General features: G+C 33.6%; 1 protein-coding gene and 1 long non-coding RNA gene across 5 annotated transcripts in view; one reads left to right on the top strand and one right to left on the bottom strand.

The window, feature by feature from the left end:
* LOC135129219 (uncharacterized) overlaps positions 1-3,362 on the bottom strand; it is a 105,551-nt gene extending 102,189 nt beyond the window's left edge. Inside the window, exon 1 of the long non-coding RNA XR_010280529.1 lies at positions 3,190-3,362. This is a non-coding gene — a long non-coding RNA (uncharacterized LOC135129219). The remainder of the gene's footprint in view (positions 1-3,189) is intronic.
* LOC135129218 (homeotic protein ultrabithorax-like) overlaps positions 1-27,716 on the top strand; it is a 543,629-nt gene that overhangs the window by 107,786 nt on the left and 408,127 nt on the right. Inside the window, exon 2 of one of the 4 annotated variants that reach the window (XM_064056360.1) lies at positions 22,235-22,310. The exons of the other annotated variants lie outside the window; for them this stretch is intronic. Coding sequence (XP_063912430.1) covers positions 22,235-22,293 — 59 coding nt within the window. The 3' untranslated portion in view covers positions 22,294-22,310. The remainder of the gene's footprint in view (positions 1-22,234; positions 22,311-27,716) is intronic. 4 annotated transcript variants of the gene reach the window in all.

Raw genomic sequence — 27,716 nt, forward strand, 5'->3', positions numbered from 1 at the left:
TATTTATTTCCTCATATATTTTTTAAATATTGTTTCGTAACTTCCCAACGGTCGCAGTGTGGTGATAACCTAAACGTTAAATGCAAATAAGTATACGGTAATTTAGGCAATAAAATTTTGAAAAATACTGTCTCCGCAGTGAATTAATTTATAGAACTAAATTTACATCTAAATTTAGGTTTAAATGTAACGTCATGTTAAACGGGCTATAACAAAAATAAAAAAAAAAGCAGTTACAATGATTAAGTAATTAAATAAACCTCCAACGCATGTTTAACAAACTAATTTATTGTAAACCATGCTTGAATTTACATAAACTTTTGTAAGACAATATTTTAATTTTGACTGGTTTAATGATCATTTTAAGTGCATTTTTTAAAAAGATAACACCGTAAATAGGCATCATTAACACATTATTCTAAAAGAACGCAATTAGCTGAACGATACTGTAGTGTCAATGAAATATTAAAAGAAAAACATCAAAATAGTCAATGGTGCTAATTCAAGACATGTTTCCTTCACTAATTTACTTTTTTATCGCACAATATTTCACTGGCGCAGCTTTTTACCGTGACAGCCCCCATTTTACAAAGCGAAAATTCCATTTCATCCAAAAATACCATAAATTTCTCTCTAAATTTTCATTTTTCCAATTCCAGCTTCCCACCATCACGCCAACAAAAAGCTAAAAATCACCTCAAGTGCGTTCCACTCATCTTGCAGTCCACAAAAAGCCCACAGTCACTCGAGTACGACCACTCAACTCCTTGATTAAATAAAATCAGTCCAAAGTGTTTTTACGCGCGCAAATAGCGTATAAAAGGCATATAAAAATCCAATGAAATGAAGTGTAAATGGTGTCGTATCATAAAGGTGAAATGGCCGTCGCTGAGCGCGCAAATACCGGGTTGGGACCGGTTACGATCCCGCCGGTGAGTTTAGGCCTCACATCTAGTGAGCGCATGCCGAACAAGCGCCTGCTCGTAGCATGGCTGACTGCGATTGCCTTATTCACGCATTTGTTTTGAAGTTTTATGGGCGATAACGCAATCAAAATACACCGAAAAAGCGAAATTTGGAAAAAATGGAGTATGCTGAATTTTTTTTCGATAATAACGCGTTATTTACCTTTTTTGGTTGAAAGTTTTGTGGACTTTATTGTTCGGACTATATCTACACGAAAAACAAAATGTGTGTTCCGTATTATAACCTAACTTTCTGTTGACAGGTGTCCTTCGAAAATTATAATTGTAAAACGACATCTTTTATTCAAATTTGATGCTTTTTGTATTTATGGAAAATTAAACTTCTGTCTATATTAACATGAAATTAAATACTCGCACATTATTGTTGCCAATATCTCACTGTATATTATAAAATCGCTGTAGGTACATATATGGTAACGAAAACAAAAATGTCACAAACCTAAACCGCACTTTGATATGATAAATTAGTGTAATAAGTTGCACCATTTTAATTTTTCATAAATATATTTCTTCAATAATCAATGCAATTATTTTATCGCCCAATAGTGTATATTTGTTCCGAAGTTGTAGAGTTAAAAACTTTTTTTTGTATCATTCTAATTTTATATAGGTACCTAGTTACTATTCTTATGTTAGTTAGAAATTAACTTGTCTGCAAAAGTTATTTGCTCTTATCGTTTTACAATTTGTTTTTTTAAGTCTCGAAATGACTGTGAATGTTATTACAACTTCCTATATTTCATTGATTAAAAGGAATGAAAGTTTGCCAAAAAAATCACTTTCAAAATGATAGGTATAAAAGAGATGCACTGTTTTTTATTTATATAAAAAAAGCCGCATTTTTTTATAGATAATATTTGTACCATTTAACTGAATTTATATTGTTTGTTTTATTTTTCCAACAATTGTAAATCATTGACAAAACTAGAAAAAAGAACGTAGTTGTAGATAAAAAAATCGTGATCTGATGTAAAATGTAGGTATAACAAAACAATATTGTTATAATCAACTAAACTAGGAGAAAATGGACAGCCAAAGAAATAAACATGTTTAGAGATATAAAATTTTCAAAAATGTTTATAGGTATCTAATTAGATTTAAGCACAAAATCTTAGGGCTTTGTAATTAAATATAAAATCACGGTAAATTATCTAAAAAAAAACCAATGTTTAAAATACATTCCTGATTTTGAAATGAATAAGAATTGAATGATTTGTAAGCCAAACGTTTTGAAATAAAAAAAATATATATATAAATTTGATTATTATTATTATTATTAATGTATATTTTTCTAATAAATGATAATTTATTCGGTACATATGTGCACATTTTAACGGAACTCGATATTAACACCTTTAGCAGACAATAATGCGATCATTTACTAGTCAGTACACTTGAAATCATGTTGTTTTCGGTAAATTAAACATGGTTTTTGTTAACTATGCGGCATAGCTCAATAAAACGAATATTTTCCGCTTAATAAAGCAATGCACTGACATTTCGTTGTGTAATCAGAAACCATAAAACCGGTGAATTGTAGAAGAAGTGCACCAAGATAAATAAAATTTGTTGGTTGTGGAAGTACCGGTCATGGATGCTCCTGACGTCACACATACCTCATTTTGGAAAACCGAAGCGTTATCAATTCTTTCTTTGATAATAAAGCGCTACGCGCAATTTATTTCCATGGACTGGAATTATAATATAAATATGGTCATAATTCTTTTAATTAATTAATCATTTAAATTAGATTTATATTTTATGAGCGAGATAACAGTCGGTCCGGGCATAAATCAAATGTTTGTTCAGCATGCCGATCTTAAATTTAATTTCGCTAATGTTTAAGAACGGTTCATGAACTTTAACATTGTCGTTTAATGTTGTCCGTCTAACCGTAATTGAAAGCGGTATCTATAATTTGATCTTAATGTGCGTTATGCATACGCGACCGGAAAAATTATGACTAACCTGATCATTTTCACCTTACGATCACAACACACCACCACGACAAAGATCACAACAACAAACTGAGTACCTGCGTAAAAAAGCGACTGCCTAGACTACCCAAAACTTTCTACTAAAAAACATCAAAGGGACAACTTTCTATTTTACAACCTACTTGGCCAATGATTTTTTATTTGCTTATCTTCACGTACACGAGGTGAAACAAAGACAAAGTAAGTACCGCAAGATTGCATCTAACCTGTGAACTTTCCACATGCAAATATCCCACTTGCAACTTTGTAAGATAACCTGTAATGTATACTCCAGCTGGCACATAATCTATTATGACAACTTTATTCGATTCGCTTCTATTTAGAACACCACAAACCTAAAAACCAACAGAATTAGCAACCACCCGGAAAAAAGCATGCAGAAATCGTTTTAATTAGAACCGCGCGTAAACCCGTCAGCGGATGCACTCAACATCTTTTAAATAAACAAGCTTATTTTAGAAAAACATCGACTTTTTAATTTGCAAAGTCGCATTTACCTAAAAAATAAAACGCGTTTCATGCGCATCCTGTGAAAGACGCTCTGCTATCGCAGCAGGCCATGTTTTTGTGTGCCGGCCATTGCGCAAGTTGGTGCTTCGATTGTTTCGCTTAGCCGCCTACTCGATGCGAAGAGAATGCACAAAACCAACACAACATCACTGCAAGACATGGAGGTAATTAGAGAACACTCGATTTTCGAAAAAAATTTTCAAAATTTATTATTTTTGGCGAAAACACTGACAAGAGAGCAGCACTGTCGGGAATTCAACATGGCTGACGTGAGCCGGCGCGATCACATGTGGTAGGGGAGACTCCGGAATGCTGCGCCGCGGTCCGGGCGAATTCAAACTTTGGGTATTTTTCGGGAATTTTTTTTAATTCTTCCTCATTTTTTCGTTTGGTTAGTTTGGTTGCGCAACCTTTGGCGTGCTTTAAAGGACGTCGGCGATTTCCTGGAGAACTCGTGTACGTCATGTACGTGTCATTTTATGAATGAATAATGTTCGCATGCACGGCGATTTTATCTTTCTAGTCTCTGGTGGAGGATAGCGGATAATTTGCATATACATAATAATTCACTTAATCCGCTTTTCGCGCACATTTTCGGAACGGCTAATACACAACTATTTTAAAAAGGTTAAGTGTTGGGTTGAGCGAGGGTCCCATAATAATAAGGACTACCTCTGGCCCATCCGAGGCGGCACCCAGTCATTTCATAAAACGCGTTAAAAACGGACGCTTTCTTTTTTCTCTTGTTGTTCTGCTGTGTTTTCTCTTCTTCCAGGTATGTTTTTTGATTTTTCGTGCGATATCCGGGATGATTGCTTAGTTTTATTTGTGTTAGAGCGCCGGCAAGTATTGATTTAGTTGGGAAAAAATAAGTCCATGCGCCATAAAGCTGTGAATCCGAAGCTGCATAAAACGAGGCTCTTCCGTTGCGTTTGAGCGCGTTAGGAATTATGGAAATTGCATGTTTCGCACTCTGCAAACACTTGTTTTTTTATTAGTTTAATTAGCGGGTAAGCGACGATTCATATCGTCGCGTTGTGGTAATGAGATACGAGGTTTTGCACGTCGATATGTTTTCTTGCCGGTTTTGTTAATTATTCATCTTTGCTGTTGCATACAAAGGGCTCGGGTTTGTTTAAATTACGCCGGCGGTGGTATATTTCAACGAGGTCCTTTGTACACTGTAAACATAAGTTTCAGGATGAGTGCAGATTATTATGGAAATGGCTTAGTGAACTCTCACTAGCGGATATATGTATGCAGGTTTTAGTTTGAAAATAAACGGTTTGAGGTGATTTGGTGCTTGGCTAAATTTAGGAGGGCTGTAAATTTAGAGCGTGTTTTTGCGAAAACCGAACCACTCACAATATATTAAATATTTGTGCTTCATTGTATGCACTTGCAGAAAGGCGAGACGTGTTATTTTATTGCATCGATTTTGTAAATGTGCTCTTGCTTGTTCATTTAGTGCAAGATTGCACTAGTAGTACTCATGGCTACGATCTTCCTGGAATTTATTAACTTGAAACTGACAAACCTATATTAATGTCGAATTTATTAATAATTGCGGGGATGTGATGCATTTTATTTGTTCTCAGGTATCTCTTTGTCTATTTTCTTCTAGCTAAACTTGAAAAACAGACTTTTCTAAAAACTACAAAAACAGTAAAATTTCGGGTTAAGTTATATTTAGATTTTGTGTAGAAGTAAAAAAAAATACAACAGTACTCTCTTACAGATTTTATAGCATAAACGCAGTGGTTATTTCACTTTCGTTGTAACTTTTATTTTTTGAAATTTTCGATATACAATACCGAATTTTCTTGTTGAACAAATTTCATAAATTTGATTTAAATTAATGGAGCCAACCTAAATAAAAAAATAGTTATACATTAACTTGACTTTCGTTGAACTTTTTGTTGCTTAATTTATGCATAATCATTACATTTTTGAAATAAGTTATTTCTGGAAATTCTGCCTGCCAAAATAGAAGTGTAGGTAACTGTCAGGTGAGCGGATTCTTTGTCTTATGTTCTTAGTGGCATTAAACTGTATAGACAGCACCATTCCCATTGTTAATAGTTATTTAAAACAGAATTTAGATATTTTGTTTTAGAATATTATTACTCTTTTCTATCTTTCCTAAAAGAGGTCGTAGGGATTCCCATGTTAATTTTTATATTCCATGTTAACTTACGTTTGACTAAAGATTCAGAGTTGAATTTTTTACTGAATGTACTTTGGGTCATCTTTTGTCGATTTTATTAAAAGTTATGCTTTAAATTAATGAATATTTCTTTAAAAAAATTAAATTATTGAATATTTTTGACAACCATGTAAAAACAGACATTTACCTGATGGTACTAAAATTTGATTACTTGTTACATTACTGTTTTTAGTGACCGAAATTCGCCAACATGCCACAATACGCAATTAAAAAATGGAAATATTATCCTCTCATGCCTCATACTCAAAATAATAAGTCAAAATCTATGACATACCAAAATTTTTTAAATCACAAATTAACAATTTACTGGAAAAAGTGGTAGTAGAAATTAAAGTAGAACCCTAAATAAATCATCTCTGGGTTTTCACCCTAACAGAAGCTAACATGGGGTTTAAAATTTAAATTAGGAATTCCTATGGCACTTTTAAAAAAGATGTAGGTATAGTACCTATCCAACATAGGTATAAGATAAGAGTTATTTGAAAATTGTCCATGGTATTAGGTATTTATGTTCATTCGCAGAACGAATTAATCAACATTTAACTTCAGCAATAAATGAGTATTGATAAAAAAAAATACTGTATAGAATAAAGTCTAATAAAAATTGCGTTCATTAGCTATTTAATAACACTTTTTAGTGTTACAGGTCGAGTATGAAACATATAATTTGTTTTTTTTATTGAAATTTTCTTTTTACCAGTTAGTACACGTATTAATTATGAAAATTAACTTTTATGAAGACATTATACATTTGTAAATAATCGCTATAATTTATATGGTAGCATGACGTCGAATATATAAACGGATCAGAAGGAAAATGGTGCCTGCTTTTTTAGAAGCTATGTACCTACCTAATAATGATATCGAAACTTAATAAAAAACTACTAAAGGTAGATACATTTTAAAATGACAAAAAACTATGTTTTGTTCATTATTTTTATTAACAGAAATTCTGTTTTTGTTGTCGCTTGTTTAGTCATTTATTGTTCACACACAGGTTGTATCTTTAAGCGCACATTAATTAATACTAGAGATAAAAAAAAGTTGGACGGTTCTTCCGAGGCAACCGTGCCACGTTATTCCAATTTTCTTGATATTTTTTTGGCAATGGAAGGATTCACAAAAAATCACAATAGGCCTCTTTTTAAAGTTTGCTTTACAATATTTTGTGGAAGGATAAACAAAGATACGCGTTGTGTCGTGGTATCAACTAAAACAAATATTAATGTACAGAGAGTTTATAAAAACTAAAACTTTACAATATTCAAATATCGATATTTCATTTTTTTCAGATAGAATACCTTGTATTTTGTTATTGTTTCGTACTCTGTTTTTAATTTTTTTGTCCTCATTCTTCTAATATGGCGACGTGTCCCTTAAAAAAATAAAAAAATCGCAGGAACTATTAACTTTAAATATAGAAAATACCCAGCAAAAAAAAAAACAAAATAAAATGCAGTTTAATAAAATATAGGGTGTTGTATTTAGAAAAACTGAAATATCGATATTTGAAAATTGTAATAATTAAAACATTTTTTATGAATTTTGTGTATATGAAAATTTAATCTCATTTATATCACAACAGAGCTCGTATCTTTCTTTATGTCTGTACAAAATGATGTAAAACAGATTTTAAAAATAACTCTACTGTGATTTTTTGTTTTTCCAAAAAATTTCAACAACACCGGAATGACGTAGTGACGTCGCATCGTATTTTCAACTGTGGTTGTAAAGCCTAAGCGAAGGTCAATTACAATTTGTAAAGATATATAGGGTGCTTGTTTAAAAAACAACTAAGTTTTGTGTTACGCCTTAAAAACAAAACACTGCGTATTGTTAAAAATAATTTTAGAGTACCTATATTTCTCAAAGAACTGTACAACATTGGTGTTTATTTTTCAATTTCTAATAATTAATGAGGTATCCAGGAACACGGGCTTAGTGACACACCTGTATATTAAATCGATTAATAAATTAGTTATCTAACAGGTGAACAGCCCGAAGTATTAAACTTAATTTTGGTTTTTATACAATTACAATTTAATTACACTTTTAACATCAAACAAATTAATTCGTGGATATTTAAATTGTTATTGCATAATAACAAGAAATAAGTTTACGTATTAAAAAAATATTCGTTTTTAATAAGAGTTTTCTAATGATTATTTTATTTACACTTTGACTGTCGTCTTTAAATCTTGCTAGGTAAATGCTATATAAATTTGATAAAATAAAATGTTTCTAAAATTGCAAAATAATAACCCGACTGTCCTGAAATTTCGAACGTTAAGTTACTATAAATATGATGAAACCCCAGTCAAATTTCCCCTTCAAAAACTCCATGACGTCATATCAAAACGTTGCCAAATAAATCCTATGTAAAATATGCGTCTGCACTTGTCAGTTAACAATGCATCCATACTTGAATTTTAATATCAAGATCATGAAAAAATATAAGTTATATTATGTCTGTTACAGAATAAATTCATTTAAATCAGAATGAGTAATCTTCAAAAACTCTGGACCTTTCAATGCAGATAATGTGAAATAGCAAAAAAAGAACACATACTGGCGTACTTGATTGTTTAAAAAAAAATGGAATGTGACTATTAAAAATCAGTCAAAAAAATTCATTATAGGAACAGAACAACAACAACAACAGTAATTTGGGATCAACGGTAGAATGTGTACTAAAAAAATTGACCTCAAGTGCTTTTGAAAAATTTCTTGTATTTTTTTAAGTCGTTAAGTTTACATAAGTTTATTTTACAACGCCACAACATCCAAACAATGGTAGAGAAAGAACTCCCACAACACATTTCTGTTATCTCGCCAGAAGGATGTTTTAAATAAAAATAATAAGAGTAAAATAAGACCACCTGAATCGCTTTTTAGTAACACCTAATTAAACGCATCAAGATCTGTTATTAAAAAATAATTCCAACTTGCCTCGAGTTGCTTCCTGCGCTTATATTATGTAGATTAATGCAAAAATTTCCGTAACACGCACAATTCTGCGCCAAGTATAAGCAATTTTTACATTAGGGTAATTGCTGCCACTAGAAATTAGTAATAATTAACAATAAAATAAAAATTCCGCTAATTAGCTGCGTTTTCAAAATTTTGTTATTCAAGTATAGGAGTGTGTTTCTGATAACACAATCTCAAAAGATCCAGGCCATGCACCTTCTGGTCCGATGTGTGACGCGGATATCTCAATGCTATTGAATTCTGAAAATCGCGTCTTGATACAGTTTGTTATAATTTACTGTTATCATGTTGGCATCACTCCACAGCATGTATGGTTTATGTCTTGACCAGACATGGATTGTAAGAACTCCGCCTTATGAAAAACTGGCATATTGCAGTCTTGAACTCGTTTCAATTTCAAAATGGCAACTTCAATAGAGAAATGGATTTTATTTGTAACGTAACGTCTAATATATCGCAGTGTTTCACTCCTAAATCAACCTAATATAATGCTTACATTAGTGCGCTCTATTGGAAATTTATGGTAAATCTCCCTCACATGTGTCCGCTTCTTATGTATTATTTATTTTAAACTTTGATGAAATGGGCCTCGCCTTTTCTCCTTTTCCTCCGATATTAAATCCGGGAGCGAAAATGAAAACATGGGATATTTCGAATCGAATAATGAGAACGTTTAAAACACTTTAACCAGGGCCATACATCATGTTCGAGGATCTTCTTCAAACGACTTGGAAGTTGGTTAAAAATGCGGTACACCACTCCCACTTTCTTAGCTTCTTAAGCAAGACCCGTGTTTATACATATTTTTTTTATGTTGGGTCCAGATTTATTGCTGGTGATTTCATTCCGTTGATACGTTCTACAAAAGGTGGGTTATTTAGGACTGGTCAAAATAGAAAAAAGGGGATTTAAATATTCTTTATTTTCATAACGGCCGTAAATATTCGGCTGTCCCAGACCCAAATTGTTTTTCTTTGCTTAAGCGGAAGTGTACCGCTTTTCGGATACGTCATTTCGTAAATGAACAAGTTTGATGCGTGTGGGTGAAGAACATACAAACATATGTCGATTATTATGTGTAAAAACACAGCCGAAAGTATCACGTGACGTAATAGCTGCCGGAGTCGATGTGGTGAATCATTTTCTAATTTAAATTCGGATCAACTTCTTATCAAAATGATGTATACGGTAGATAGAAGTTTTTATTTATGGAGGTGAGTAGGTTCGCTGAATTCGAATTTGAATATTATTTGTTTTGTATTGCAAATTTGAAAAACGATTCGTGGAGGGTTTAGTCCACTAAAACTAATTCTCTTTGGTAATATTGGGGTCCGAAACGTTTCCTAAACCTGTTACCGACTTTCATATGACGTTCTTCTTCCGTTTGCAACACATGTTGCAGGAATGCACGCGCGATGTCTTTATGTCTACCGCAGATTCCTATGGAGATATCATACTTGTCCGACGAATGTCAACAGTAGAAACACTAAATCACTCGTTGTCCAACTTGTCAGTGCAAGTGTTCCATTCTCTGTTAGATTTTAATTGGTAGAGTCAGGGTGTCGAGAACCAACCATTCTCTTCCTCCGTAACCTTTAAAGAGAACGTCATTTTTTATGGGAATTGCGGCACGACCATGCATCTAGTTGTCAATGCAGTTGCACAAGCTTGTAGCAGAAAATCTCATGTTTTCATTCTCCTTTCAGGAAATGTTCATTATGTACGCGCACAATCAAGTAAATTATGATGCAAGAAGCGTTCTTCGGTGGTCTCAATCTCGTTTTAAATATCGATATTAGAGACTCCCCATAAAACACATCAAGCGAATAACTATAAAGCCCTTTTAGGCTTCTTTACGACTTTCTAAAGTATGGGATTTCGAGAAATATTGCCCTTATAGACAAAGCTTTATTGCGTTGTCGGCTATATCAGTGCGTCCAAATGGTGACAAACTACGCTCATAGCTTCTCGTAACGGACAGAGCCCATGCCGGACATATTGCGAAAAAATGCTCATTTACATTTTCACAAACAATGCCGGTAGATTAATAACTCTTATTAAAAATATATTCACGCATGTAGGCGCGTTTATCCGGCTTGTATTAAAATTTTCCCTTCACTGCACAATATTGATACTGGTAAAATTTGCATTAAAAAGCTTCACTTCACTATCTGTTTCTTTGTGGTGTCTAACTAAGTGTTACTACACTTCGATACTAGTTTTCTGAAAGGTTTTCGTTCTTATTTAAATTCCTCAACCGAGCAATCTTATTCTATCTAAGTGTATTACAATCTTAATTTAAAATAATTCGTTGCCAGTAATTAACGCTTTTCAAAAAAAGTGGACTGTCGTTGTTCTATTAAAAGCATTTAATGAGGTTTGTTTATTTACTAACTCGGGCGGAATATTTTGCACCACTTTAATTTTACAGGATTTTTCTAGAGCGCTTGTCACACTTGATGACAATTTACTGTATGCTTTCGTACTTTGGTCTTAATGCTATTGCATCCATTTTGTTCCAATTCCACTGAGGTGAGCTAAATATTGTCGGAAGTAGAACTTTACTAGTACTCTTCCGAGCAGTTTCTGCTGCTAGCGTCTTTTTGCAAATATACATACAGTGTGTTCGTCTCAACTGATTTAATAAAAGTACTTCAAAAGTGTTTCCACTGTAGAAAACGTATTTGGTAATACTGAATCTACAAAATATTTACAGACATTATATAGCGAATTCTATTGATCTATCTATTTATTTATTAGGTTTTTGTTAGGTTTGAAAGAATAAGGAGATTTTTCAACATTTCCGCATAAATTTAAATTCAAAATAGTTTTAGAAATATCTGGATCTGTCCAACTGTGTTTTTAAGTTTTGTTAATCCCAAAACCCCTGTTGTAAAAGATGATATCAATTTCGTATTTTTATACTTACTTAAAATTTCATAAACGTTTCAATAAAAATAAAGATGTGCTTTGCCACTTCCATAGAGGAGCAGTTTTAAGTAACAGATAAAAATATAAGTATCTGTTGTTTTTTGATGTTTTTCGTATTAAAAAAAAGTTTTAAAACTATTTTACTTCTAAATTTTTGACTTGTTCATTTCTGTTTGCTATCATTTCCAAGATCATCAACTCCGGTCCAAAGTCATATCTCGTTACACTGGTACCTGGAGTGCCTTAATCCCTCGCCGTACTGTAGTCCAGATTGATAGGTAAGAGCAGCGATAGTAAACTTTATATAAATTTTAGCTGCCCCTTTTTAAATTCCAATTTTAAAGTCCAGAGAAACAGGTACAAATGTGAAACTAAATAGGACAAAAAGTGGACATATATAGACACATAGTAAATAAGGAAGAACTTTATATCGCACACATTTTTGAAGTAAAATGAAAAGTAGATACGATTTTATAAAATCATAATAAGTAGTATTATGTTATAATTTATAACAAATTTTGTAACTCCATGAACAACTATTAGATACAATAATTTTTACTTCGATTCTTAATCTAAAATGAATTGAATGTGTTCCCGCCTACCTCCATGGTTCCGCACTAAATAAGCGTAATTAAAGGAGCGAAAATGATCGTTTAAGGTGTCGGATTAGTAAACGCCCAACCTGGATTGGAGTTGAGCTTTCCCGATCATTTTCTTTCAGGATTTCGCTCATTGCTTTCACCTGGTGTTCATTTTGTTTGGAATTTTTGGAAATTTTATTACACTGATTTTTTTTCTTTGTTAGCTTGAATATTTGGCCCAAAATGTATTACTTAGTTGAATTACGAGTGTATATTATGTATAAAGCTTCAAGAATACGATTTGTTGAAGTTAATACCTCTGGTAATAATCAGTTAGGTATGGATAGAATTTTTCAAATACCGGCCATCGTGAAATATTTTGCAAATTTTGAAAATTATATTTTAACAAGGGATTTTATTTATTTGTCTGTTTCTTTTTTCAGCTAATTTGTATATCCTGTGTCTACAGTGAATAGTTCTCTAAATCAAATGAGAGTCACTAGATAAATTATCTGATAATTTTTATAGCGATTTTGCGAAATATTTCAGGGTGGTCGGTTTTTTTTGCCAGTCAGAAGGTATATTTTTTGTATTTTCAGAATTTTCTTGAAAAAAAATCGGCTTTGTTGATTTTTAAATACCACATTTTAAGCACTTCTTAGGAGTGGCGTATTACTGTTTCACATTTTTATCAAGATACTAATTGTTAAAAAAAAATTCTGTTTAAAAAAAAAATTATTGCAAGCCTATAAGAAGCTGTGCAAAATATGTTTTATTCACACGGCATTTTGATTTCATGATTTGTGTAAAAGTCTATTAAACCGTAAAAAATGCAAAAAATCTCTTTATAATGCAACGCAGTGCACATACAAAACAACACCCCGTTGGCGATGATCAGGCTATCTTACAGCTTATCGTAGTAAATTTAGCGCGTTTTTATTATTTAAGCTTTTAATGTGTTGCATTGCAGTCATCACACAACACACACTACATAGTAAGAATAATTCACGCAAAAATGATCTAATCAAATGTTTGGAGCGAGTGTAAGATCATACTGACTCACATTATAACTGCATGGTTTTAATGCAAAATCTGTCCACAAACAACGTCCATTAAGATATTTTTGCAACATTCACATAGTGTGGTGCGTGTTGGAAATCTTAAAAATATTCAAATGAAATGAGAATTACATATATACATATATATTTGAAGTCTCAAGTATAGGGGAAGAAGTGCTTCCGTTGCTTCCACTGAGTGTGATACGTTTGATTGTCCAAGTAAAAAAATGGAACAATGTTTTTCTATCCCAAAATTGAATTTAAATTGAATTCATTTAAAATTTTACCTATCACACGAGGACAGTTCCGAATTTTAACTTGTCACCTTGAAATGTAGAAATATACCCGGTAGTACCTATACCGAAAAAGTAATAGTTGCTTTATTTTGTATTATTTTGTTTGTTTAAAGTTTAACAATGGTTGTGAAAAAATGTGCCATATAAATTTCGTTTGATCCTTCTTTTTTTAAGTTGATTAAATCTTAAGTAAAGAAGCAATATTTTTTTTTTACATTTAATATTGAGAAAAGTAAATATCGGGTGATTTTTTAAATTTCTGCTCTAGTTGTCCATAGCGCTTACATCAACCGTTTGAATTGCAGTGCTTAGGTACGCGTCATGGCCAACATGACTGTGTAAGGAAAACAAAGTTTTAGTTGACAAATTTAAAAACACGTTTTCACAAAGCCACTAATTGCTCGCAAAATTGATAGAACATGGATGGGACCGTTTAACTTGTGGTTTTGCAGACGCAATCAGCCCACAGAAATAATTGTTATGTAACAAGCATAAAACAGTAAAGGTTATCACGTAGTAATTCTACGGTATTACGGTAATTACCATTGTGGATGTTTCTAAGTATTAGGTATGTTTATACGAGTCGTACAATTTACGTAGCTACTAATTCGTATCGACGAAACGCATTAATGGCGGTGCCATTTTAAGTAAAGTTAAAAGACTGGTCATTATCTTTACGTGAGTTCCCATTGAGAAGATTTGCGGCAAAAATGAGAAGTTGGCTAGATTCTTTTGTGTTTTATATCATAGACAATTAAAATGTGGCATAACAGCGAGCAGTTTATGAAAACCCCATAACAAACTGTTTGTGGGAATTACTAAGTTTTCACTGTTAGCACATGTTGCTGATGGTTTAAGTTAGCGACAAATCAATAAAACTTGGTGTTCAAATTACAGTAGCAAGTTACATGACGCTGTGTTTGTCGAATTAGATGAAGAAGAAGAAGAAAGAAGATAGTAGAATTTTTGTCATACAGATTTTCAAGCTCTGCAATATTGCTACTATTCTCGCCCTACGTGACGTCGGTTTTTTCGTCGACGGTCTTAAATCCACAAGCTATCACTCGATATTTTCATAAGTTTGGAAACTGGGTTGAAATACATGTGGAACGCGATGACACACATCTAGAGTTTCTTTCGTATTTGACGAATAGGATCAAATATGACTTTTTTTGACAACGTGCAACTAGAAATTCTAAACTAAAATCGTCCTCTGAATATATTCCTGATTGTAAGCTGCTCTGGTGCATCTAGAATTTATTTAGCACATACTTTTTTTTAATTTTTTGTTTTTACTTTTCCTTTAATTTAATGTTCTAGTTAGAGCAGTAGCACCAAATTGTATCTACACCCTGCAGTTTCCTTAGCAAACCCGTTCTTAATATTCTTATTATCATTAAGTCGTTTTTAATGTCATGGAAATTTAATATTGATTTTTTGGTAGACGGTGTCACTATCACAGTCGTTTTTCTCAGTGTAGCTTAGGAAGGTATAAGGTATTTGACATCGCTACCAAATACTTATTACATTTCGTATTTCACCCAAGTATTTATCTTTGCGGTCACGTTCCATTCCTCAAACCACGTCTCTCCTCCCATCCACACTCTACTTATTGCTGTTGGGGTTGCCACACCCCGCCGAATCGCCCTGATGATGCAGTAGAAGAACATCATCTGTCGCGCCAAAATTGAAAGATTATTGCAGCGAGAAAATGAAATTTTTATCAGTTTAATAATGGAACCATGTATTCGGTCTACTTTATCATTAGAAACCCGACTCACTAAATTAACAACAAAGCGTATTTAACAACATGCTTAGTTCTTGCTGGCGTTGAACGCGAGTCTGCGGTGCATCATTAGTCTGCAGTGCCGGTATATATCATGCCTTAGAACCGCAATGTGAGTAACTGCAAGCTTAATAATGTCGAGAACGCTGGATACATTACTTCTTGCGAATATGGCCCTTGTAGGGTGCTCGGTACCTGTCTTTGTGGTTTCTATCAAACGGCTCTCGAAAACTTAAACTGGTTTATTAATTGTCGGTACAAGTTCTACTTCTTGTATGATGGCTGGGAGGTCGTTTAATGAGGCGGCGATGGTCTTGGAGGGGTCTTCGGGTTGTGGATGATGAACTGACAATAGATGGACTCTAATTAAACTATTGACCTAATACATGGGTTAGCTACACTCAATTTACTGCCTCCATTTACCACAATTAGAGAGTCTAGTTGCTCCAAATGAGTTATTGAGCAACCGAATGATTTACTGGGAGGATGGAGCCGTGTGTTTGTTTACAGAGAATAATAAACTTTTCATTTTTGTGCTTTATCATTCGGTTCAAAGTTATAACTGACCACGTGTTAAAAAGACGCTCGTCATTCGCACATCGCAAATTCACCGCATAACGCAACAAAGAGACTCACATGAACAGAAATTCGCGTCAACGATCTCAGAGCAAAATTAGCATCACTGGTGGTTCTAAGTTTCCTTTAAATTTAATTTTTAACAACCGCCAATACAAGAAAAACAAATACCTATAAAACCATAAAAAAAGCTATATAAAAGTGGTGACGTCCAGTAATGTAAATATAGAATTTACACATGAACAGTTTTAAATTAGGTTTTTTTTAATTGTAAAACTTATGCTGCGATTTCTGGAAACGCGTTATACCGTTACGATATTTCTGATATTCCACTTATTTTTATTATAAGAGCGAAGAGCTTCCAGTCGTATCGATCATTAGATAAAACTGGCCAAGTTAATTCATCACGATTACCTGATAATCATATTAATATTCAATGCTAAACGGGAAACGTAAAACGTCATAAATTTGCATTATGTCTACGCCCGGTAAATGCAATATGTCAATAGATAATTGAAGTACCTCTACCCAACCACCGGTCATAAATCTCAGGTACCTCACCCAGGCCGTTATTGAGAAAGCGATTCATTTCGCCCTAAAAAATAATAAGAAAACGACCATTTGCCCCATAAAAAAGAGAAATCGTAAACCTTTTCTCGACACTTTGGGGTGCAACAATCGACATTTTTCCAGAGAAAGTTTTACGGCGGGGTTTACTGTATGTTCTTAAAAAACGCCTGCATTTTTTTAAACCATTATTAAGTTGGAACGAGGGTATAAATCATGGAAGATGCTTTCGGGTGGTTCCCTTTTTTCTTAATGGAAATACAGGATGCGGAGACGCGAAGTGATAATATATTTAGCAATTAATTTTGGTAGCAAAGCATGCGAGAGATTTATTTTTAAATTTAAAATACTACCAAGTTTCAAACTAATTCACGATGAAAGATATATAAATGTGAGACCGGCAAGCGCGCTATCATAAATAAGACAAGTGTGTAAAGCATAAATTCTTTACGTCTCGATTAAACAGTACCGTATTTCGCTAAAATTAAACCTAGAGGCTGCGAGGGCCCGAGTGTTTACAACATAATCGACTCTTGCATCTTTTTAAATAAAGTTGTCGCAGGATTGATAAAACGACGCGATCCGTTGAATTTATTCAAATTTGGTGATTTGAGCGGTGGCAGCAAATGCCTTCGAACTTGGTTAGTTAGCGCATAAATAAGAAGTGAGTGAACGATAATTTTGTAAACATCCATAAAGCGCGGAATTTACGAGCAATTTTTGGTCCATTTTCGACTTTCGGGAGCCGAGTTATGGCCCTGATAACAGATAAAATCTCCGTAAACATTCCTGCAGAAGTAAAATTTGATGATTTGCAGGTGAGTGGTCATAAGGAGGAGTCGTCGAGATCGTAAAGTGCGTTTCGGTAGCTAATGACTGTTGAGTTTTGAAAGTGGCATTCGAGATATGTGATTTTGCTAATTGTGCCATTATATTACTCAATAACGGTTGTTAAAGGCTCTGGGCCGGCACCTAAAGAGCAAAGATAACCTTATCGAATAGCTGCGAAGAACAGCAGGATTGGTCGAGTAATAAGAATCTGCATCGTGGAGCAACCGGTTCTATATAAGGTCCCTACACGACAAGCCTTTGCTGCTGTCACCGGCATTTCCTTCGCTAATGAGATGGAATTGGACGGACAAGCTTTTGCTGTTGGCCACTTTTCTGCGCTTCGGCGAAAAAACGGAATAACATCAGTTCTAATAATATTCGAAGCACAGCAACTTCTAACGGCGATGCCCTATTAAACGAGTCCATTCGTATAAAACAAGAGAATGCCCGCGGATTCCTGACAAGCCCACTATATGAAAAATGTATCACTGCGGGCACAAAAACTGATTGGTTCGTTCGGGTTGCTTTTTGTCCTTTAGACTTGCTGATGGCGGCCTACCCTTTGTGCCGCAATGGACTGTGATGGAATACCTAACAGTAATAACAAGGACTTTATTGAATAGTTGTACACTAATTAACCACTAAGGCCAAATCTTTTCGAGAAACTTTTTTACAACTTCTATGACAAAGTGAAGAATCAAGTACATAGTCATATTCATACATATGAAAGGTGAAGGACAGCGGATCCTAAAACGAGTAGGTGTTTTACAATACACTTTAAGTACGTAATCCTTTCGAACTCATCTTGATGCCTGAATTTTATAATGTTACTTAAGCCTTGTTTATGTTCGAAATGTTGGGTACAAACGAACATACGGAATCTGGAAAAATTAATAATATTTTAATGAACAATAGTAACAATTGTATAATGCTGGATCATCCTTATCTAACGCGTAGGCATTCCTTTTTGATTTCATTCTTTTTTAGTCGATTTGGTTTTATGTATGTGCTGTGTACTATGCTGTGTAAATTGAAACTCGTGTAAGAATATTTGTTATCCTGTGTCTCTTAACAAATTGTTGTGGGATGGTGTGATAAATTGGATGATACATGACTGCCACAATTTTTTTTGCAGACCCCGTACCCTGACGTTCGTATACTCACAGCTTTATTTCGGTCTCCACTAAAATTTTATGACCTGATTATGAGGGGCGGGATGGCACAGTAGCTGGGTTAGTGACGATTACAATATGATTCGTGTCGGGTAGCCTTCGAAGATAATGTAAATGTTGAAATTAAGAGATCCACAGAAAAATTTTAAAAATTATTTACAAAGCGGCTCATTAACTTGGATCGCTAAAACTGGATGACTGAAGAAAGAGTTTCCAGCGTTTTTACAGTAATGTGCAATCAACTTCAGATGCACGGCTGAAGTTGAATCTGAATCTTGCGCCACCCCTCGTTATAGACCGATCGCCGTATGCACGGAATATCGAATGACCACATTGCCACAGCGCTGAATGGAGGGTTATAACTCATGAATAAATAAATAAAATCAAAGTTGCGTTGCGGGAAATACTCTTGTATTCCGTACGATTTATGGAAGTTCGTTAGCTCGTAAACACTCGACGACCATCCAATGTTATGGACTGCAACATCGCACCCCGTAACTAAGCGAGCGGCTCCAAAGATTTGTTGCACAATACGAACCAGCAGTCTCAATTAGCTGGATCGAGTTCATACATCATACGGGACAAATTCTTCAATATTTTGGCAGAGAAAAATACCGAGCTGTGATCAACGAGGACACTCAACCGGGAATCGTACAAAAAACCAATTTACAAGAAACTAGTTAGTGTACGCCTCGAAATAATTATTTCGGTAATTTCATATAATAATCCACTTGGATGTTGTGAGTAGTAATTTTCTGTCTTCTTGGAGGTCCGGACATGGTATTTTGTAAAGAAACTTAGCACATATATAATTTTAGGTTGAGCCAATTGCTCTTATCCTGTCGTAATTTATAAGATGGATGCTCTTTTATCAAACTTTCTAGCTGGAGTGTTTATTCTCGGAAATTTCGGGCCATGGAATTTGTGTCATTCGACGTTATTTGAACAAAATAGGAATTTTGTATATGATGTGCTAGAAATGGCAAAATAACCGGGCCGTTAAAAATGTAATAAAATGCCGAGACCGTTTTATGTTGATGTTTTATATTCTGAAATGGTCCATACGTTATATCTAAAATTTTAATCATAAAATTCCACCACGCGCCTTCTGCATGTTATTGGGAAGAAGAGAAATGCCGACATTGAGGTTGACAAAGGTACATTTTTTAATTTACGACCAGAAATAAAAATTAACGTGACGGTTTCGTTTATGAATGCTTTGCATGTTTTTTAAATGACGATATCAACGTATGAAATACTTTCAAGTTCATAATATTTTAAAAACTGTCCAAATAACCCCAGGAGGAAATAATGTTGCATTTGTTACAAATCTGTTTGATATCAAAACGATATCTGTTCAACAGTGACCAATGGTATTTTAGAGATTTCCTATTAAAAAAATTGTCACAATTAATGTGATTTAAGACAACAACGAACATGTTCATTTCCGATATAATTCTGGAAGAGTTCGTTGTAGATGTGAAGTTTTTACTTTTGAATGCTGTTTTTGCCGAGGATTTCAAAATTTATGTAAAATACTCAGTAATAATCAATTATATATGTGCATTAGTCAAGTTAAAGCTGTAAGACATTAGCATCAGAAAATGCCACTCCTATTAAATATGAAGCGGTGTTTCGTTTTTGTATCTTACGCGATTTTTTTTTTCTAACAATTCGTAATAGGTAACTGATTTCATGGACTTCATTTAATTTTTTATCAAAATATAAAATTTGAAAATATACTTTGTTTGCATCAGTTTTTTAATTAAGCTTAATTTTTTATTTGTGTGAGATTTTGTCATTCTCTTAGAAATACATATAAGTATTATTGGCTGAAGTTCAGATAGAATAAAAAAAAAATATGTGTTCTAGAATTATAGAAACGTTTGTGTAAATTTTGGATTGATAATATTGTATTAAACTGTACCACTTTACAAATTTATAGGTATTTCAAACTTATTTCATGAAGCCAACTTTTTTCGGAAATTACAGTCAGCATAAAAAATACTGGGTGATTGTTAAGGATTGAAGAAAATTTTGTGTTGGTAATTCTGAATTATGGCAGCAATGTCAATTCCTAGTTGCCATTTTGACATGAGCGCCCCTAAAAAAACGTGTTGAGAAGACGGAAACTATTAACTGATGTCATAAATATCAATTTGACAAGCATGTACGCCATCATAAAATTTTAAATATATTGCCATCCTGGCAAAAAAAATCGCAAACATTAACTAACAGTCATATACATATATAAAAAAAAAAAATACAAAATTTGAAGTAAAATTCACGCCCACTATGTAATAAGAACTATTTCGAAAATAATAATCTTCCCAAGTTATTATGTCAGTGGCAAAAAAAAAAACGATTGCAACCTATATACATAGAAGTAACACTATTACGCTGAGTTTTAAATTTTTTAAATAAGGGTATACAATAAGATCTACAATTCAGAAAATTTCCATAACGGTACAAGTTTTATACCGCGAATTAAAAAAAAAAAAATTCGAAATACATTTAACTTTAAAAAAAACTTGTCAAGTGTGCTTTGGAATTTAGTTTATTCAAATCGGTCAGTTTGACATTACGTTTGACACGGAGTGAGTTATCATTGACATGGTTTACATAGCCCCAAAAAATAAATGTGACACTTCTCATACGAAAATGACAGAAATCGCTAGTGTTGGCAATACAATATTTTTATCCATTTTTCTATAACCTGCGAATCAGGCGTTTATCGTTCACATCAAAATAAAACTTTTAAATGTTAAAACATAAGACGTAACCTTGTTCCAGTTAAAATTCAAAGAAAAAATTTTCATGTTTATTTTTTGTATGGAATTAAAGTAAATTATTTATTTAGTTTTTTTTTGTTTGCCAATTGGACGTTATGAATAGATTTCTTGCATTGATTTTAAGATACAACGATTAGTGCAGATTATTGATTCTCAAATTGCAGTCGGGACAGTTTGGTATCGCCCTTTTATGTTTCCCGACCACTTCGTAAGGACAGTAAATCAGTATATACACTTTCGAAATTTGCTACACTTTGTTGTTTTTGTTCTAACTTTTGTATTCGTTTCCAAATATGCACATGTCTCTTGACTGCATTGATCAATTAATTTTTTAGATAATAACAAATGGTTAAAACATACTTTTAACGAGTGCTGCATGTAAATAAATTCATCACTTCTTATATTGATAGTTAATCGTGTAAAGATGATCTCTTGACAAGCTTGATATCAACCTAATCTAACGTTTTACCTTCTACAAGTAACATGAAAAGAAGAGCACGACTAATTTAGTTCTCAGAGTGAAAATTGAGAGGGCTGATTAACCCCGTAAAACAGAGACCAGTAAGTTTTCCCAGTAGGGTAAACCTTTATTAGAGCAATTTGGTCAAATATTTTCTTAAACGGTTAATGTAAGTAATACTATTTACTTTTCTTACGAAAAAGAGTTATTTGGTACATGGAAGTTATGAAACGTGGATTTTGATTAAAATAGTAGTTTGTAGTAAAACTGTTTTAATTTATTAGTTGCCAAAAAAAAACCACGGAAATGGAAATCGTTGTTTGTACTTTTGTATTTTTATCAGAAAACAGCAAAAATTTAACTCGATCCACACACCATCAGCAGTTTTTATTGTGTGGCAATTTGTCTCTATGTATCCCCATCATTTCCCTCCATAAATTCCCGTAGTATTAATGCAGTTCGTTTATTTCCAGGTGAGGAGCATAGCATGTTTGGAAGTTTATCACTAGACACCCCGTTAACTGGTAATTAACCGCTACAATGGCAACCGTGAGTACATATCATGATCCATCTCGTTCGCAAGCACAGAGCCTCTCGTTTTCAAGACCCCATCTCTCTCTCCCTAAGAGATCGCGCATTGTATTCGTGCTAGGGCTGATCCATCCGCCCGTGATATTATATTACCCTCGACTATTGGATCGTGTAATAATCCGATATACAAGGGAAGAATAAACTTGATGCAATTATACCGGGCATAGATGATGACCTCTCGTTAAAAGTTGCCTCTTATCTAAACTTGGTAGATAAAGCGGTTCTCTCCCCGCGGCAATCCGTTAATCGCCTTCCATCAACTCCGTCTCCGACTATTCTTTCGGTTTATCGTCGGCCCAAACATGTTTTTTGGGATTATTAAATGTTTTCGGAAATTATTTATCGGGAGAAGTTCTGTAGTGTCTTTTCGTTATTTCGGGCACGATCGAAGCAGAGGGATTCGGGGAATGGCGCGAAGGGCAATTTGTTGTCGAAAATTTTAAGGTGGTGTTAAACAGATCGGAACGGATCAAGGAGATTTGTGGGGTAGTTGAGATAAGGCGATAAGGGGTCATCGTTTTTATGACGGCGGTGTGTGGAAAAGAAATACGGAAATTATGTACAGTGTGGATGTAAAGGTAGACCAGCAAATTCTCCAATATGTGGAGATAAAACGAGCGTAGATAATGGATTGAAGAGGCCATTTACGAAGGGTATATTTTTTTCAAACTGTTTAAAAATGAAGTCGTGTGTTATAGTTCTGCCTCAAGGGTAAGACTGAAATTCAAATTGAAACTGAATTTTAAACCACAGAGAAGGGTTAACTACAAAGATATTTGTATTACACGGCAGACAAATAAAGAATGGTCGCATTTGAAAGTTCACAATGAGTTAAGTTTGTCAAACTTTTTTACATTTTTTTTCGCTCTTAAACAGATATAAATCATCCAAACTTTCTGTTGCTATTGGAGCTAGCAGTCAAAACAAGTTTTTTTATTTAGTAGTAATACGTATCTTTTAATAAAACCGGTATTTCAAAAATTTCGATTGGATTTTTTCACTGGACCAATACTGTCTAAAATACCACAGTTGTTAGGATATTAAAATTTAAGAATTCTTCTTAAACTCGTAATTTTGGTTTACATCAGATTTTCAAAAATATAGGTAACTATTTTGAAGTTTATGTTAAATAGTTACGACTCTTTAAGATTTTTACAATAACACACAAACTTACGCGACCATTTCTGAAATTTTCGAGACAAAAATTACTGAATATCTAAAATCCCAGAGAAAATTATTTTCGAAAAAATTATTTTTGTTAGTGGGTAATTAAATCTCAGCAAAGTATGAATGAGTTAAAAAAAAATACAATGAGTTGTCTGGTCGAAATTAACTATTTGAGGAAACATAGCTTTCTGGAATGTTATTTTTGTGGTCCGGTTTTTTCGCAAACTAAATTACCAATTTAAGTACAATACCCAATTTAGCAAAATGATTTTCGTAATTGTCATAAGCTTCTCTTTTCTTAAAAATTTCAAATCTATATAAATTTAATTCTTTGACAGCCCTATCATTTAAACAGTTAAATTATTTATTTAAATTACAAAAAATCGTGGTTAGTAATTTATCATTTTGATGTAAAATCATTAATAATTTTGAGATGAAAAAAATGCGAAATTATTGTATAGTGTTGATGAGTCCAATGCAAAAAACAAAAAAAAAATACTGAAAGCATCCACAACCAACTCCATGGAATATTCACCAATGACTTTTGAATTAAAAAAATATTAATAAACATATATGTATATGTAATTTCATTTTTGTGAGTTTTTTTATTTTCAGATTTCGCTTTGAGTATACTTTTTCCTATGTCTTGTCAATTTATTTTTTAGTATAGTTGATTCAATAATCAAACAAGTTTATTTCTTGGGTTATATGTAGCCTTTAACGTATTGATGTTTTATAAAGCCTATAGAATTTTCCCAATTGTCCAACACCTAATTACAAGTCGCGTATATTGTGCGAGCACTTTTATTAATAGAATGCTTTTTAAATTTCAATAATTTTTTATATACTTTTGATGCCGTTTGCTGAAACGAATATTAAATTTGTAAAATTTTTAACGATGGAAATAATTTTCTTCAGGTGTTGGGGCTCATCTACATTCGTATAAATATATTTGTCACACTTGCAAAAATATATAAATTATTTTAATTAAATCAAGAGAGAATTCTTAGTTTATTTTTGACCCCCGCTTGTGGTGTATTCCTAATTTTTTTGGTCAAACCATTTTTTACTGTTGTAGTTTAAATACTGTCCGTTTTTTCTTTTTTAAATTTGCTCTATATTAATACATAAAACGCTATATTAATATATTGATATGCCTACATCTACACAAACAAAAAGATCATTGAAATTTAACTTAAATATGAACATAGGTACTTCAAATGGACTTTGCACTATTTTGATATTTTTATTAGACAGAATTAAATCTTTTGTAAGATACTATTTTAAGCAATGTTACACCTCATCAAAACTAATGGCTCCTTCAGAATAATAAAATTTAATGTTTTTTTTTTTTTTAGTATATACCTACTAATAATAAAAAAACTGAAAAAATGCGAATCTGGCACAACTAACTCTTTCTGAAACTAAAATTTGTAACATTTGATTTTCGAGTTAATTTTCGTACAATCCACACATTCGACTTTTGAGCCAGCGTATAATACAGCTTAAAAGTAGTACCGTTGTAAAGACTTCGCTTAATGATATAGCATTCTGAAATCCCCACAAAGAAAATTGAATAGAATAATGACCATAATGCTTGATTTTAAGTGTGAGCTTGACCTCGACCTCCTCCAATACGTATCATTTGTTGGAACACGGTTCCTTCATTGTTATTAACCATACCTGCAACTTTAGAACCCAATGGACCGAACCTGTAATAAAGTCTCACCAGAAACCGTCTTCGAATCACCACTGGCACTTTTTCTCGTCATTTCCTCCCACTCCCACTATCGTTAGTTATAATTAATTACAATTATTAGATAACGTCATAGCTAATAATAAGAACTCCATGATTTATTTCCCAAGTTGTGAAGGTCGCTATTCGAATTTTTTTTGCTTCTCGTCGACCGTACATCTAATTAATTTGCATACGTCGGCTGGAACTTATTGCATGTGCTGTCTAAACTCATTAGCGGAAAACATAGTGACCGGAAGTGGGTATAAAGTAAAGGATTAAGGCACAATATATTATTTTCAATCCTTGCTCTTTATATTAATGAAGTGCAAATGTTGGCGATATGCACGCTAGAAATGATTGAGGTTAGTACCTGTGAGGTACCCACATTGACGTCCATGCCCATAGACGTGGAACCTAGCAGTTGTCAATCTGTGATTGATTCGCGTTATCGATATGCGGCGCATTCTATGTAGATTGAGACATATAAACTCTCTCTGGCATATTTTATGTCCATGATACAAGGGAAAAGTTGCGATTAGTTGTTATGATCGGACTAATCCGTTTTGGAAACGTAACTTTTACATCATAGGATTACGGTCACCCCAATTTCCATAATAGAGTCATACACTGGCGTTCTTCTACTCTCATATATCACAAAATTAACGTGGGTTTATGAAGTGACTCACGCGTAAGGGAAAAGTAACGTAGACATATTGCATTCCCTGTCACGTATCGACATTTATTGCTTATTGATGGGTTCGAGGGACCCCCGATTGGTCATGAAATGCCCAATAGGACAGATGCAATTTTTATTATTCGATATATTTTAAATTAGCAAAAGGCGTGCGGTATTGTCAGAAGAGGGCCTAAATCATGTTTGACAGTTTTTAAGTGGTGACCTTTGTCCGACTGATCGTTTGATTGTCTAACAACAGATGTTTGATTTATTCTTGCACGTTTTGCACCTCACCGTTCCAACGGAAATCTATTAAAGTGTGAAATTGAAGAATTCTTTCTCGGTCGATAGCAATTACGAAGTTTTTGCTCGGTTTGCTGAAAATTTATTTTGAGGATTTATAGCTGCTAAAATACATTCAGAAGTACAATGGGATTAAAAAACACCCGATTCAAAAATGGGCGCTCCCATCATGGTGGTAAGAGAACGGCAACCATCACTTATTGTTAATAAGGAGACAAAAGCAATAGTAAAATGAAGGAGCATTTTGTTTAATAGAAGAGGTATTTTTTTTGTAATTTAAAAAGACTCTTGCGGCTATAAAGTTCTTTTAGTAGGTGAAGGTTTATGCAGCATATCTTAAACGATTCGACCAAGATGGGCGATAATGTAGGATGTTAGCCATTTTCAACTCCACACAACTTGTCTAAAAGACCAGATATGCTCTTAATAAATGATCCTTTTAGATACGCTTCAGTCGTCAGAACAGGTCTTTAATGTGATAGCTACATAAAAGATTCATGGCTGAAAATTACACTTGAAGAGTGAAACTGTCATAAGACGTAATAGTGCCATCGGCAGGTGATATTAACGCCCATTTAATGTAACATCGGTAGCAGTAACACTAGATTTATCGCACCGTAATTGCAAGATTATTGAAAATCATGTAGCAGATATTACTTAAGAAGGAAAATTATTGATTGTAATTTTTGCGAATTGCGGAGATTTAATTGAAACTGGCGGTATCGGTAGAAGTTCGCAGCCGCGTTAGTTTTGTGCAGTCTTATCTAAGAATTTCAGAAGAATGTAACGCGTTCATTTGCTTCGAAATATTGCTTCCTGCCAGTTAGTACAAGTAAAACCTTAATTGATCTGGCTTTGCCCCGGTGCAATTCCCAGCTTAATTGGCATAGTCACCCCTGCTGAGAAAGATTATCGCTGTCGTAAACCAGGTTTTCGGTTTGGTTTTCCGATCTTTCGTCTCCCACAAAGCGAACGTGTTTATCTATGAAAAGTCGTCACGAAGTAGATCAACCCATAAACAACCCATGGGAAAATTAGAAACTCGTTACGCCACCACACCACATTCCAAATGTATAATTCTATAAAAGGCACCACCACACCGTCCGGCATAATTTAATCTGGATCGGCAAGGTTGTTAATGTTCGCATTAAAAAATTGCAGTTAATTAAATAATGCAGCCGTTGCACAAATACTGCAGTCTGGAAGGCACCGGCTGAGACCGCAAGAACTTGCACCTGTCTTGCAACTGGTGTTCCGGTCTTTTTGCCATTGCAAATATTTTAATAATATTAAATAATTCCCGTTCGCGGACCATTTCTCGATGATAAATCGAAAGCCGCGACTCGACCAAAAAAGGACTCGGCCAATTAAAATTTTCTAAGTGTTCGTTATAAAGAATAAGCCGACCTTTATCGCCATTCTGAATGCGTCGGAAATGAGAATCCAATTACAAGTAAAACGAAGCAAGCGTCAGGCATGT

This window comes from Zophobas morio, unplaced genomic scaffold (assembly GCF_036711695.1).
Source record: "Zophobas morio isolate AGI-343-1 ecotype UQ-CSIRO unplaced genomic scaffold, CSIRO_AGI_Zmor_V1 ptg000014l, whole genome shotgun sequence".
NCBI classification, from domain to species: domain Eukaryota; kingdom Metazoa; phylum Arthropoda; class Insecta; order Coleoptera; family Tenebrionidae; genus Zophobas; species Zophobas morio.